Genomic DNA, 14,785 nt, shown 5'->3' with positions numbered 1-14,785 from the left:
GAGATGCAGAGCCTCGAGGACATATACAAGGTGGGTCTTTCTGCAGCATAAACAGAAGATGTCAAAATGATTTGCCCAAACGTCAGAGTTTTCCAAGGTCGAGCAGGGCCTTCAGCATGTCTCTGGCATACGAGCACATGAACTCCTCCATCGAAAGAGCAGCCACCCTCATGAAAAACGATATGTGGCATCATGCTGAGTGGATGTAGGAACATCGTACTGCTATACACAGAATGCATGCCATGAGTGTTCAGTTGCGCTGATGGCACAGAAACCCTTGAGTGAGCATGCTGGATGGAGTCCATCCAAATGCTCAAAGCAGTGGAACTGCATTCTCAGTCTGATGGCATGTCCATGTGCTAAGAAGGTAGCAGTGTAGTGACTCTGTGCCTCCACTGAGAGGTTGAACACATGTTAGCAGACATTCCTTCAATGGATAATCTTGTTCTCTAGCAACTATCCACGTAATCTCTCGGGTGGCATGAACTCTTGTGGCTGCCTCACAAAGGCATCATGGCAATTGTCAGGAAACTTTGCACATACCTGCAGAAAACATTTTTGGTGGTTGCACACCAGCTGTACATTAGGAAAGTGGAATCCCTTTATATTGATAAATGTCTCTGGCTGCTCCACCAGGGCCATGATGGCCATACGGGTGCAGCTAGTCACGCCCTACATCTGAGGAAATCCTGCCATGGTTGCCAAGCCCATGGCTCTCTGGGCCTGGGTAGCCTCATCAGCCTGGAAGGCAATTTGATCCAATGCTCGCTCTCTGATGCTTGTAAGATGCCACTCAGGTCCACTGCTGCCCCTTTAACGAACCAGAGGCAAAGTAGTTCGAGACCACTGTCACTTTCATGGCAGCTGGCAGATGCGTCCGCTCAACCGGCAATGCCCAAGATCCTCCTCCACACGGGCACATAGTAACGCCCTGCCTCAAACGATGCAGCCTCTGACTATACTGATTCACTGACATGGCCAGGAAACTGAATCTTTGGCAGTACACCCTTTGGTGGCTGCAGCACCATCATGCCCCTCAGGCATCACCTCTGCCTCCCTCTGAACCAAGGGACTACATGCATTGACGCAGCTGTCCTCATCACTACTTGGTACCACGTCCAGGGATGGCCTCACTTGCCACCAGTTGCATGGCAACGGCTGCCTGAAACCTGCTGTGCCCTAATCTCTGCAGATGTACATCCCCGCAAAAGCCCCAATGCCTCCACCTGAAACACACTGCGAGTTTGACTAATGCAATGGCTACTGTGTGCCCTGTCATTTATTCAGTGTCAAGAATGGTTCTTGCTTCTCTAGATGGGTCCTGCTGTGCAGCTCCCTGATCTCCTCAGAGGTGCTGCCAGCCCAGCATGCTTCCTGTGCATTGTCGCAAAAGACTGAATCAGCCTTTAAGTGGCTCATTAACTGCCTTAATTGATGAAGCGCCACTGTTGGGCGGGTTGTCGTGACTTTCAAGAAGATGCCTCCACCAAAATTGCGGAGGGTGGGAAGTTGTGAGCAATCTGAATGCTGCTTGGTGCTCCAGCTCTTCCAGAAAGCCTGCCAAATCCATCTCCATCTCAGGATGAAAATTCAACCCATTATTTGAGTTGAGGCCTAACTCATGATACATAAAGATTGAGCTTAGCTTTCTTGCTTTTGTATTCTGTGCTCCCTGCTCTCTCAACTCTATTCCCACCAAACCACTGACTACCCATCTTCTGCGTCACTGACTACCCAATTTCCCTTCCTGGCCCCTATGTTTGTCAATATTTTTAATGGCTCTCTTTCTTCAGGTGTTGTCCCTCTCTCCTTTCAATCTGCCACCATCAGCTCTCTCCTTAAAAAAAACCCAACCCTTGGCCCCATTGTAATTGCAAACTATTGCCCCATTTCCAACCTCCCGTTCCTGTTCAAAGTCCTTGAATGTATTGTCACTTCCCAAATCCATGTCCATCTTTCAATGTTTGAATCCCCCCCCAGTCTGATTTCTTCTCTTGCCACAGTACCAAAATGGCTCATACCTAAGTCAAAAATGATACCTTCTCCGACTGTGACAAAGATAAACTATCCTTCTTTATGCTTCTCACTCTATCATCAGCCTTTGACATGGGTGACCACACCAGCCTCCTTCAACACCTCTCCACTGTCATCTAGATGGGTGGGACAGCTCTTAGCTGTTTCCATTCTTAACCATCTTATCAGAGCCAGAGTATCAGTTGCAATGGCTCCTCTTCCCCCATGTTTACCTTTGGTGTCCCCCAAGGAACTATCCTTAGCTCCTTCCTATTTTTTATCTACATGCTGCTCCTCGGCAACATCATCCGAAGCAATGCATTAGTTTTTATATTTACGCTGATGACACCCGGCACTATCTCACTGCCACCTCTGCCACCTCTCTCGACTTCTCCCTTGCTACTAAATATCTAACGTACAGCACTAGACAAGCAGAAATTTCCTCCAATTAAATGTTAAGAAGACTGAAGTCATTGTTTTCAGTACCCACTCCAAACTTGGCTCCCTAGTTACCAATTCCTTTCTTCTCCGTGGCTACACCAGACTGTTTGCTATCTTTGTGTCATACTTGACCCCGAGATCTTCTGACTACAAATTTGTGCCATCACTAAGACCACCTATTTCTGCCTCCACAACATTGCCCAGCTTCACCCATCTCAGCTCAGCTGCTACTGAAACCCTCGCTTATGCCTTTGTTACTTATAGACTTGATTATTCCAACACAATCCTGGCTGATCTCCCACATTCTGCCCTCCGTAAACCCGAAGCCATCCAAAACTCTGCTGCCTGTGTTCTAGCTCTCATCAAGTCTAATTCCCCTATTAATCCTGCGCTCACCTGCCTACATTGGCTCCCAGTCTAACAATGTCTTGATTTTAAATTCTCCCCCTTGTTTTCAAAGCCCTTCATGGCTTCACCCCCCTGGCCTCTATAATTTCCTCCAGCCGCACAACCTTTCAAGATATCTGCGCTCATTTAATTCTGGCCTCGGGCACCCCAATTTTAATCACCACACAACTGGTGGTCATGTCTTCAATTGCCTCAGCCCTAAGTTCCGGAATCTGAACCTATGCCTCTCCACCTCGTTTTCCTCCTTTAAAATGTTCTTTAAAACCTGCCACTTTGACCAAGCGTTGGCCATCTGATCTAGTGTTCCTCATGTGGCTCAGTGACATATTTTGTTTTATAATGCTCCTGTGAAGCACCTTGGGATGTTTTAATACATTGGAAGTGCTATCTTACTATAAGTGCTGTCTTACTATAAGTATCTGCCACTGTCAAAGACTTATAAACAATGTAAAAGGTCATGGGATGAATTGGGCTGTGACAGTGCGGACACGAAACTAGCTAAGAGACAAAGCAGAGAGAGTTGTGATGAATGGTTGTTTAACAGGCTGAAGGAAGTACTCAGATGTCCCTTAAGGGTTGATATTTAGACAAATGCTCTTTTTGATGTATATTAATAACTTGGATTTGGGTATCAGGAGTATAATTTTGCAAAACTTGGAAATGTAGTAAACAGTGCTGAAATGAGTAATAGATATCAGGAGGGCACAGACAAACTGGTGAAATGATGAAACAAGTGAAATTTAATTCACAGAAGTATGGTATGAAGAATGTGAAGCAATATAAACTAAAAGGCACAATTTTAAATGAGGTGCAGAAACAGATAGCTGGAGCTTCACATTATAAGTCTTGCATGTCCCTTCATCAAACATCTTTGAAAGTCCTCATAGCACAGCATTAACCCTCTGTTACTTCTTTGAAGAATGCAATCAAGTTTACCAGACATGATTTACCTTGTCAATTAATTCTGTTCTGCATCATGGACTCTACAAGCTTCCCCACCACCAACGTAAGGTAAATGGCCTGTTGTAGCCAGGCTGTCTACTGCCCCTCAAATATGCGAGAAAATAATTTTGCATGTATTAAGAAGCTTAGAATAAAAGAATACAGTCCAAACATGTAGTGGATACTAACATAAACAGGACAAGATATACTGACTAAATTGGCTTTTCTCATTTTGCTCTCAATACTCTAACAAAGCTATCACTTTGTATTTTAATTACATGCTTCGCTTTTTGCAAATGGAGTTACAGCCATTTGAATAAATATAAAATTTTCCAAATTAAAAAAAAACAGTTCACTAATTTACACACAGAACCTGAAAGAAATCTCGGAAAGGGATGATGGCAAAAGAGGACGTGGAAGTGGGAATCCCATTAAAAGCACTCCCACTTCTAATTCATTGGCCTTGCTTCATCCAGTACCCAACATGCTACCTCATTCTATGATGGCTGAGTTTATTCTTGCACAGATGCATGGGGAGCGATCTATGATAGGGCCTTCAAGGGCTGAAAAATTAAAAGGGTGTAAACCTAACCATCTGGGCAACCTGGAGCGGTGATCTAAGCAGCGTATGTCTGAGAACTGAAGCCACACATAATGCTTCCCTTCCTTTCCTACATTGTGCATCAAGTTGAAAAAATAATTCACCAAATATTTTAACATGGGCATTTAATGAAATGCTATGTTGTTAAATTTCCTTTTTTTAAATAATGCCACTTTAAATTAATTGATTAACACTACCTCCATATCATCATCATTCCTGCAACCTGAAGGCTAACTCAACTTTCACTTGTTTCATGATGGATGGCAATAAGTACCAGGTCCCATTGCAGGTGTGCAGTGGGTGGTGAGTGGTAGGAGTGAACCCACAGGATTTCATTTATGTTTCACAGTAGGTGTATTAGGGCATACCTGGCATCAATGCAAGTGGCTGGTCGGGGGATGGGTGGCCCATCTTCATTCTTTTCTTTCCTCCCCTTCGTCTGCTCATTGAAAGATGAGTGATGAGCCCCAATGTTCTCCTTCATCTGCAATTATCTCTGCTGAGAGATACTGTGCAACACGCAGGACACCACTATCATACTGGACACTCAGGCGGCCAATAGTGAAGGACACCTCTAGTCATATCAAAGCACCTAAAGCCACGTTCACCATTCTAACGGTTTGCTCAAAGACACGCCTGGTGGTCATGTGGCTCTCACTGTAGCGCTCATTGGTGGGGTTACTCATAGGTGTTATGAGCTAAGTCTGATATGGGAGATCCTTTGCCTCCAACAAGCCAGCCCTCAAGTCTGCTCAGAATGAGATGTTGGACTGCCTAGTATGAAAGAATCTAGACAGCTCCCAATAAATCTGGTGTAGGCCTGCATGTCCCACTGCACGAAAAAGAATATTCCTTGCTGTTAATAAAAATTCTTGTTGCTGTGGTAGTGGTTGGATCGTCAATCAATGGGACCCTCTACTTGGAAGAATCCAGCCAGGGTGGAGAATCAGTGTGTCTGCTCATTCTGACAATTGTCATCCTGCCACCACCTGACAGGACAACAGCCTACTATTGTTCTGCAATTGAGGGGTCAAGGAAGCAGAGGGTCTGTCTCTAAATTCTATGGTATGGGTAGTGCCGTCCACTACCTCCACTCCTCTCCTGCACAAGTGCTGATCCCACCACAACTTGTGATCTTTGCCACAAATGGCAATGGCATTCCATGTATGTACTGTCAAACATATCCAAGCCACCTCCCATTCTGACCTTGTCAATTTCAGATCTTCAAAAGGTTGAAAAAAATCTGTACTCATGAACCCTCTACTGAACATTTACCAGCGGCAACTGAGACAGCATCTGCAATATGAGCTTTAATTCAGATGGGACAAGGATAAGTTTAAATACCCACCTGAACTGCAGCTCAAATTTACCTCAGTTTCCCAGTCAGTTTCTTGAGCCCCAGAAAACCCATCCTAATCAAGTAATATTTAAAATCAAGTTAAAAAACTACTTAAAAAGAGCTCATTAACATCTTCCAAGGTTGATAATTGTGCTAATAGCACACAATCACATCCAATTATGAAATTCCCAACTTCAGCGAGTGGGTTTCTTGCCAGCATCCAACATGGCTCCTTTAAACCCAGAAATGCGTGCACAGAAGCCAAGTTGTACCTTCACAATGAGAAACAAAAACAAAAGCTCTCCCCTGCTCTCAACCCTCCCCCCCATTGACACAGAATAAACTTCCAAGAAAATTAGCTTATATAATACTAAAGGAGCAAAATAATTCCCAGATTTTACTGCCGACAACGAGGTCGAAACAAAAAAACAGTTTTTGTTAATCTCTTGATGGGAAAACTGAAGTGCAATTATGAAGTTCATAGCAATGAGGAATTTTAGTGAACAAAATGACCAAGTGGTCTAGAATTGGAACTAGCAACATAAAGCTACTTTCTGGGCAGTCATTAAGGATACCACATGAAGCACTCACATGATAATACAACTTGATAATAAGTGATCTGGAGAAAATACATCGAACTGATGAAAAGGCTTCATTTAGTGATCGCAACTATAACATGACGATGCGTGATCCGGCATTAACACAAACCAATGTGCAGATTGGCAACTTTTAAAGGGCAACGTCAAAAGGAATAAGAGTGGACAATTTACTCCCTTAAAACCACTTAATTATGAACAATGGGAATATCTTTTGAGGAAAAACCATTGACCAGATAGGATGATTACACACTAAGAAATAGTAATCAATGATTAAACAAGCATGATCCTAAATAGATTGAGAATAGCATACAAAGTGAAGCAAGAAAAAATGAACTCGACAAGTATGTACAAAGAAAGGTGAGCAAGATCACTAAGAATAATACAGCAGGAACTAAAAATTGCTTAGAATGGTCCAAGGGGTAAATAAGAAACTTAAAAATTGACACAGCTGGAAGGTTAAACACAACATTAAGGAAATACTTAAAGCAGAACAGCAAGAGGTTTATCAAAGAAGAATTGAGATGCTTTACAAGTGCAAATGGGTTGAAGCTATTGACCAAGCTTTTGGTCACCTCTCCAAAATCTCACCTACTTTTGGCTTGGCATTCATTTTCCCTTACACCTCCAAAAGCCTCAAGGTTTTTATTCTTACATAAAAGGCAATATATTAAAGCAAGCTATTGTTGCTGTTGTCATTAAATTAATACTTTAGGGAAGTATTCACTAGGAAGGCAAATAACAGTATCCCATCCATCATAGGATATTCCATTACTAAAATTTGATTACTTTTATAGGTATAAATGATAATCAGCCTTGCCCACCTCCCTGTCTTATTCTTGCCTTCATCCCAGACATCCCAATGAAATCCATAAGCAAGATGTTTGGAATTGAATGGAATGTCTTGGTTCATTGATCTCTCCAAATTATTTTGAATGACTGCAATGGTTGGTCATAAACACATTATCCAGGAAACCATCATGGAATACCACTTGACAAAATAGTATCATATTGAACTCCCATTTGTTTACCAGGAACCAAAAGTCAGAGATACATTATTGTCTTTGGCCTGTTAAGCTATATGTTGTATTCCTAGACTTTAGGATTAAAGGAACAGACGTAAGCCTTTCAGCCTGAGGGTGTTCTGCTATTCAACAGGATCATGCCTGATCTGTACCTTAACTCCATCTAATCGTCTTGGTTCTGTAACCTTCAATACCCTTGCTGAAGAAAAATCGATCAATCTCAGTTTTGAAATTTTCAGTTGACCTAGGCTCATAGCTTGTTCCAAGATTTCCACAGCTCTTTGTGCAAAGAAGTACTTCCTGACATCCGACAGCCAAGAGAAAGTAACATTAACTCTGCATACTGAGGTCAACAATAAAGAAACCCATCAATCAACTAACACAAGTAAATGATGTCATATTTGTTGAAGAGTTTTTTCAGAAAAATATTTAGGTTAGAAAACAACAATTTTATATTTAATTTTTTAAAAATTAACAATATCATAGCTTAGAAAACAATGTTAAATCATAGAAGCCTTTTATTTCACAATCGACGGAACTCTAAACAAGCTGCTTGCAAGAGTAAAATAAAAATGACTAATTTTGTAATTATAAACAAAGTTACTCTGTGTACCTGTTCCTGCATGTCGTAGTCATAACTGTCATGAAGCAGAAGACTGAGGACGTATCGAGTGTAGATCATGGCATCGATCCCACATTTCTCCAACTCTTGTCCTAACCAGGTCTGCACTGGACCCAAAGCTTGAAAGAGAGACATTTCAGGAGCAGATGTGGGGCCTTGGCAAGAGCTTGGGGATCCCTCAGATGGTGGGCCTTCCACAACAACTGCACAGGTTGGATGCATGAAGCTAAGTCGTCGGCATTCTTAAATCTTGCAGCATTTTCCTTACAGGTATTGAATAATTATCTGGAGCTGCTCACTCCAGGTGTAATGGAAGACCAACTGCTTGGACTACCATTTATACTGGTTGCAAGTAGTCAATAGATGGAAGTCTCACTCCATTGGCATGACCAATGGTGAAATATGATCTCAACTAGCAAAACACTCTCCTGTGTTTGCAAAATTTCAGATGCCTTTCATGATGTTACAATAAGGCTACTTGCAGTAGAGCCTGAAAAATACAATAAGGGTTTGCAAGGGTTACTCTTAAAATCTCAAACTTTGGACCACTATCAATATAGAAATAATTATAATACAATCTAACATGCGCTATCTGCAATTCCGCAAAACTGAACTAAATTCTAGTTGATCTACTTTAGCTTAAGCAATTCTGATAGATAAAATGAAACCATAGATACATAGATCTCGTCAATGTTAGAGATTGGAATCTTTAAGTAAAGATTTCCATTCTTTACATGCTGAATTCAGAATTTTTTTTCTTAAAGAATTGAAATAGGCTTGACTTGGTGATTTTTATTTAACCTATTTACTGCAACATGGTTCAAATATTCATGGATGACCAGATAGATGATTTAAAATATGGCAAGGGGTAACAAAACACAATCTGTCACCACTGGGATCCAAATTCAAATTACAAGATGATAACTCTCTCTCTCTCTGAGGTGCAACAACTCGAGCAAAATTAGCCGAGAGAGTCTCAGTACCTATATAAAAATTGCAGCACAAATGAGGTAGCTGTTTATATACAGAACTGATTTTTATGGTGGTAAGGCTCAATTTTTAAAATGTTATACATATACAATTCATGGGTGCAACACGCACTGCTGATTCATAATGTAAAATGTCACTTGTTTCCTTTATAAACTATTATGAATATCCTAGTTCATTTTTCTAACAGAAATACAACATATAGCTTTGTTGTAGAGCTTCAGATATTTTTCTATTTATACCAAGTGCATGAGATACAGGACAGTTTGTTTAATCACTTTAGCAAATGAATTGTAATTCCTACATTCTAAAAATAGAAATTATACAATTATAATATTTAATTCTAAAAATGAAGAAAATCATTTTACCCCACATTTTCGGAAAAGAAAATTGGGGTGTTGAAATGACAGTGACTTTTTACTTCATCGATCAAAGTGTCATACCTTTCTCCTGCAGAGAAAAGTCAAACCTTCTCTAAAGATAGCCACAACAATCTGCATTTAACCACTTTCTGTGACTGGACACTACAGCATTTGACATGTTTAGGATGAACCAAATGTACCACTTAAATAACCAGAGTACCCGTTTCCTTTTGAAACCATGAGTTGATGAGGGAGACCCCAACTCCTACGGCCCATGTCAACAAAATGATAGCCCCGTCTCCCAATATCCAGCAGGTAATCTAAACCACCCTCCTTATCTGACCCCATCCCCCAACCATCAAGAAAAAAAACACTCACCTTGTCAACCCTTAATAGTGATAAGATGTACTCTCTCTGCATCTGCAAGTACCACCCAATGCAATCTATAATACAGCATATGAACTTTGCAAACCAAAAAAATAGTGATATTCATTAGATTCAGAAGTACAGAAAGTTGAAGCTGCATTTCAACAATTGTCAGGCAGTGTGATGTGTGACAATGGTGCATGCTGAGAGTTGTGTTTGGCTCTTTGGTTAAGCTCCATGCACAGCAATACATATGACAAGAAGAAAACCTTAAGCCTCAAGTGGCTGAAAGAGGGAGAAGACTCCAGAAGAAAACATTATTGGAGATTTCAAACATAGAAAACACAACTGCCCGAGTAAACTCAATTATTTTATTCTAAAATATGTTTTTTTTTCATGTTGGAATGCTTTTTGTATAATTTGCCCCCTTGAGTTCCTGACACGCTAAGTTGGCATCTGAAATTTTTCAAAAAAATTCAACTTTCTGATTCATCAAAGCTTTGTAATCAATTAAGTTATATTTTTCTATCAAGGAAGCAAGTAGCTGAAAATAAAATTTCAGCATAATAGTAAGAGAAATTGATCTCAGATCTATAATAAATAAACGTGTGACCAATCAGGGTAAATTTCCAAGCCTAACACTTTCTACCCAAGGTTATTAGAAGAAATAGGAGAGAAGTTGGGACACATTCGTCATAGGGGTGCAGGAACAGTAGGAGATTATTCGGCACCTTGTTTCTGTTCTGCCATTCAATTACATCATGGCTAATCTGTATCCTAACTTCATTGACCCGCCTTGGTTCTACATTCCTTAATATCCTTGGCTAGCAAAAATCTCTCAATCTTAGATTTAAAATTATTAATTGAGCTAATATCTACTACTTTTTGCGGGAGCGTGTTCCACCCTATGTATTGTGTTACACCACATAATGCTCCTGTCGTTAGTCAGTTATTAGCCATAGTCCACAAAAAACTATATTACAAATGGTATATCCTGTGACTTGCTGAGCAATGGCATGGTAGCTCTGCAACTATTTCATTAAAACAGTTTATTATTTCTGTGGTGTGCAGAGAGAAGGTGGCAGTTGATTCTCCCCTAATTAAATCCCTCAATCAATTTGACTTCCAGGGTATAAGGATGGCAATGATATAAGAGTTTTTAAAAACGTACAGGTAGCATTGGTACTTGAGAACTGCTTTAGCCTTTATAGTTTTAGGTGGGGGTAAGTTTAAGAAGAATTAAGTCAGGCTTCCCATCGCGGAGATGAATTACATTAGTCTCCCTAGAAATGCAAATGTTTGAAACAGCCACCTTAGACTATTCCTTTTGTGCTTACGCCCTGAATCAGTATTGTGATGAAAACAGAAATAGATACATTGTTCTTTTAAGAGATTGGCACCATTTGAGAGCCATTTTTGTCTCTACCCCATGAAACCTTATACCAAAAGCATACTTCAGGTTTTTTCCTTTTGTCAGCACTGTTGGTTCCGTTGTCAGAATTTTAGAAAATATCTTCTTTGTTCTGGCATTATTTTCATGTTATTAATTATAGATTTTGTTAAAAAATTTGAAACAATGTATATTTTTGTTGCATTTACACTTCTGAAAAAGAAACTAGCATTTACTTATTTTCTCAAAATATCCATGCCTAAATTATTGACAGACTTCTGCTAACTGTATTGTTGCTCTGGTTGACTGCTTTTCTGGTCAATTTGACCTTGGTTTTTGATTGATGCCAGAGCCCAATTTAAAAGCTTTGTATATACAATGTTGGGTTTGTAATAACATTTGCTTTGTTTTCTGAAATTGCATCGTTTCTAGAGTGTGTAGTCTGTTCCAGATCAAACCAGGTTTGTTCTGAATGGTTTATCCCCTGGAAGGAAATGGTGAAGGGTTGTTGGTGTTATCTCTAGAGAATATAACTCAAGTTTCATAGTTTAGTCATTTTAGTCATTTAATGTACCATCTTGCTAATTTGTTACCTGGCTTTGACCAAATTCAATATTTATTTCCTAAAGTGGGGTATCTAAATTGTTCCTGTTCCAAATAAGGTATGATCAGTGCTGTGTAATTACTGCAGAAACTAGCTTTTAAAAATCTATGCCTCTTATACTGAAGACTAGCATCCTATCAGTCTTTGATGCTATATAAAACGTTCAACATTCAGCCCAACCAATTCATGTTGGCATTTATCATTTACACAAGCAAATAGTTCAAATTGCATTACCCACATTGTTCCTATATCCCTTCAACCATTTCTCCTTCATCGACCTATTCAGTCAAATCTCCAATGTATCTGCCTCAACCGCTAACTCTGGATGTGAATTTCACTGCCTCACATCCGTGTATGCAAAGAAGTTTCTCATATCCTTTATTGTAATTTTATGGCTTTTTACACCTTAATTAATGTTTATGTATTTATGTACTGGGTCCTAAATGCCTTTGTCTCACCTATCATGAACCCCCCCCACTTTGCCATTCTTGCATCTAGAATGTACGACTTCACACAATGCTTTTAAATTGCATTAGCCATTGCTCTATATGCTTACTTAACCTACTTATGTCTTTGTGATTTTCTGTATTCCTTCATCGCTCACAATCTCCTAGCAAACTTGTACAACCTTCCATCTATTGCAAATCTAGGAATTTTATACATAAAATGAAAAAGGTAGGACCCTGCAACTACACCATATGATAGTATTTTCCTATTCTAATCAATATCTAAAGACGTTTTTTCTGATTATCCCATTGGATTAATTAGTGTCTATTTAATATTTATGGCTTCTAGCTAGCACTCTTGAACCCAGAACCTTGTGACTCAGCAAGACCCATTCCAGAGCTTGAGCACAAAAATCAACGTTGACACTCCAGTGCACGACTGAGGGAGGACTGCACTGTCAAAGCTGCTGTTTTCTTTGGATAAACCGAGACCCCTATCTGCCTGATTGGATGGGTGGGTGAAAAAGATCCCATGGCGTTATTTCAAAGAGGAGCAGGGGAGTTATTCCTCGTGTCGTGGTACATATTTCTCGCTTCATCAACATTACAAAAACAGGTTTTTCTGGTCATTCTTACACTGTTGTTTGTGGAAGTTTGTTGTGTGCAAATTGACTGCCACATTTCCTACATTACAACAATGCCTACACTTCAAAAATATTTCACTTTTCAGGTGATGTCAGATAATGCCACTGGACGAGTAATCCAGAGGACCAGGCTAATACTTTGGGGATCTGCATTCAAATCCCACCATGGCAGCTGGTGGAATTCGAATCAAATTCATAAATCTGGAATATAAAGCTAGTCTCTCAGTAAAGTAGCTATGACACTATCATCGATTGGTATAAAAATCCATCTAGTCCACCACTGTCCTTTAGGGAAGGAAATCTGCCATCCTTACCCAGTCTGGCTTACACATTACACCAGACCCACAGTAGTGTGGTTGACTTAACTGCTCTCAGGAATGCCTAGCAGGCCACTCAATTCAAGGGCAACTAGGGATGGGCAACAAATACTGGACATATCAACGATGCTCACAACCCATGAAAGAATTTTTAAAAACCTACTTGATTAATTCAGTAATGGGATAGATAGATCAGTGTCTATGAATTAAGATTCTTCCCACTCCCTCCAAATAATCCTGAAAACCAAATACCACAATGGGGAAGATTGTCCTAGACGTGCACACTTAACTGGGTCCCTAATCCTTGGCTCTACATACGTATGCTCTGCACTTCCCCTGCAGGAAGAGTGTGCATTCCATATCAGATGAACAGAAACACTATGCCCGCTTATTTCTCAGTATTTTGGTTTGGAAACTCAAACACAATAATGGAATTCTACAGATGCCTGACACCTATGCATCACAACCAGCTGTTCTTGAAAAATATATTTTGTAGATCGAGGCAAGTATCACCGTTTTATCTTACCATGGCACAAAATACACATAAGCAAATTAACATATGCAACAAGACCAATCCAGCATAACTGAAGTGTTAACTCTAGACATCATTTATAACAGTACAGTATAAGAGATTTTTCTTTCTGCAGTTGTGCGTTAAAGTTCTATCATTCAAAGGCAACGTTCAAATGATGCATTCAATGTGCTAATTTGAGTGTCAGGCCAAAGAAGTCTGGAGAAACTTTCATTTGTCAAAACAATTTTGATTAGCCACTGAACCATGATGAAGAAAATGCTATTTAAGTAACAAAGCTACTAAAATATCAAACAGATTACCAAATTAACTCCAAACTACAAATTTTACTTAAATTGGCCTTGATTTTTTTTTTGCTCCCTTCTATTCTCGGTGTTGTGTTTAACAAACTTTTGGTTCACCTTTTTTAAAAAACCTGATTTAAACAACCCTATATCTTATCCCAGGTTCCCACCACCTCCTCATAAAATTTAATTTTAAACCTTCTGGTTACCTATACGCCAACCTTGCATTTTGAAGGTAGAAGTATGCTGATAAAATCTGATCATTTTTAGGTAAAAACTACATTCATAAGTTTTCCAATAGAAAGCCCAAACTCAATTAACTCATCACATCACATCATATATAGATTATTTTTTCACAGCAGTGTCTTCCCATTAACACCTGACAACAACCTAGAAAAGTAACTCATCTACAATGTTCAATGGGTCATTAACCATTTTAGCTGCTAAGATACACATCAGTCCTTAACACTGCCAAGTGGAGGTTCTCAATGGTTTAATTAATAAAGGCATATGTCGCTGAGCTACACAGCATAAACTAAGAATTGATGCAAGGACTTGCTGATCTGAGTTAGCTGACTGAAGCTCAATTGGCTCCAATACAAATGATCTTAAGGCCCCTGAGCAAAGGAAAGAAAATCAGTTGTGATTTCTGATCCCAGTGACTATCTGACCCCTGCTGGAAAGTGCATGTGAACAAAGGACAAGGACGGGATCAGCCTTGCCTGTGATGCCCAAGATTTAAATGCCTCACTATTACACACGATTAAAGCTTACCCAGAAAGTGACCAGTAATACAACAATACATGAACGCACAACACAAGAGATAGGAGCAGGGATAAGTCATAGACGTTAAGCCTGCTCCACCA

At 39.9% G+C, this 14,785-nt stretch overlaps 1 protein-coding gene across 5 annotated transcripts in view; it reads right to left on the bottom strand.

The window, feature by feature from the left end:
* LOC144678686 (uncharacterized protein KIAA0232-like) overlaps positions 1-14,785 on the bottom strand; it is an 89,340-nt gene that overhangs the window by 49,070 nt on the left and 25,485 nt on the right. For all 5 annotated transcript variants that reach the window (XM_078538477.1, XM_078538514.1, XM_078538487.1 and 2 more), the window contains one exon: positions 7,979-8,477. In XM_078538477.1, coding sequence (XP_078394603.1) covers positions 7,979-8,209 — 231 coding nt within the window. In that variant the 5' untranslated portion in view covers positions 8,210-8,477. The remainder of the gene's footprint in view (positions 1-7,978; positions 8,478-14,785) is intronic.

This window comes from Cetorhinus maximus, chromosome 1 (genome assembly GCF_964194155.1).
Source record: "Cetorhinus maximus chromosome 1, sCetMax3.hap1.1, whole genome shotgun sequence".
NCBI classification, from domain to species: domain Eukaryota; kingdom Metazoa; phylum Chordata; class Chondrichthyes; order Lamniformes; family Cetorhinidae; genus Cetorhinus; species Cetorhinus maximus.
The sequence above is the reverse complement of the archived record's forward strand: the minus strand, read 5'-3'. Positions and strand labels throughout refer to the sequence as shown.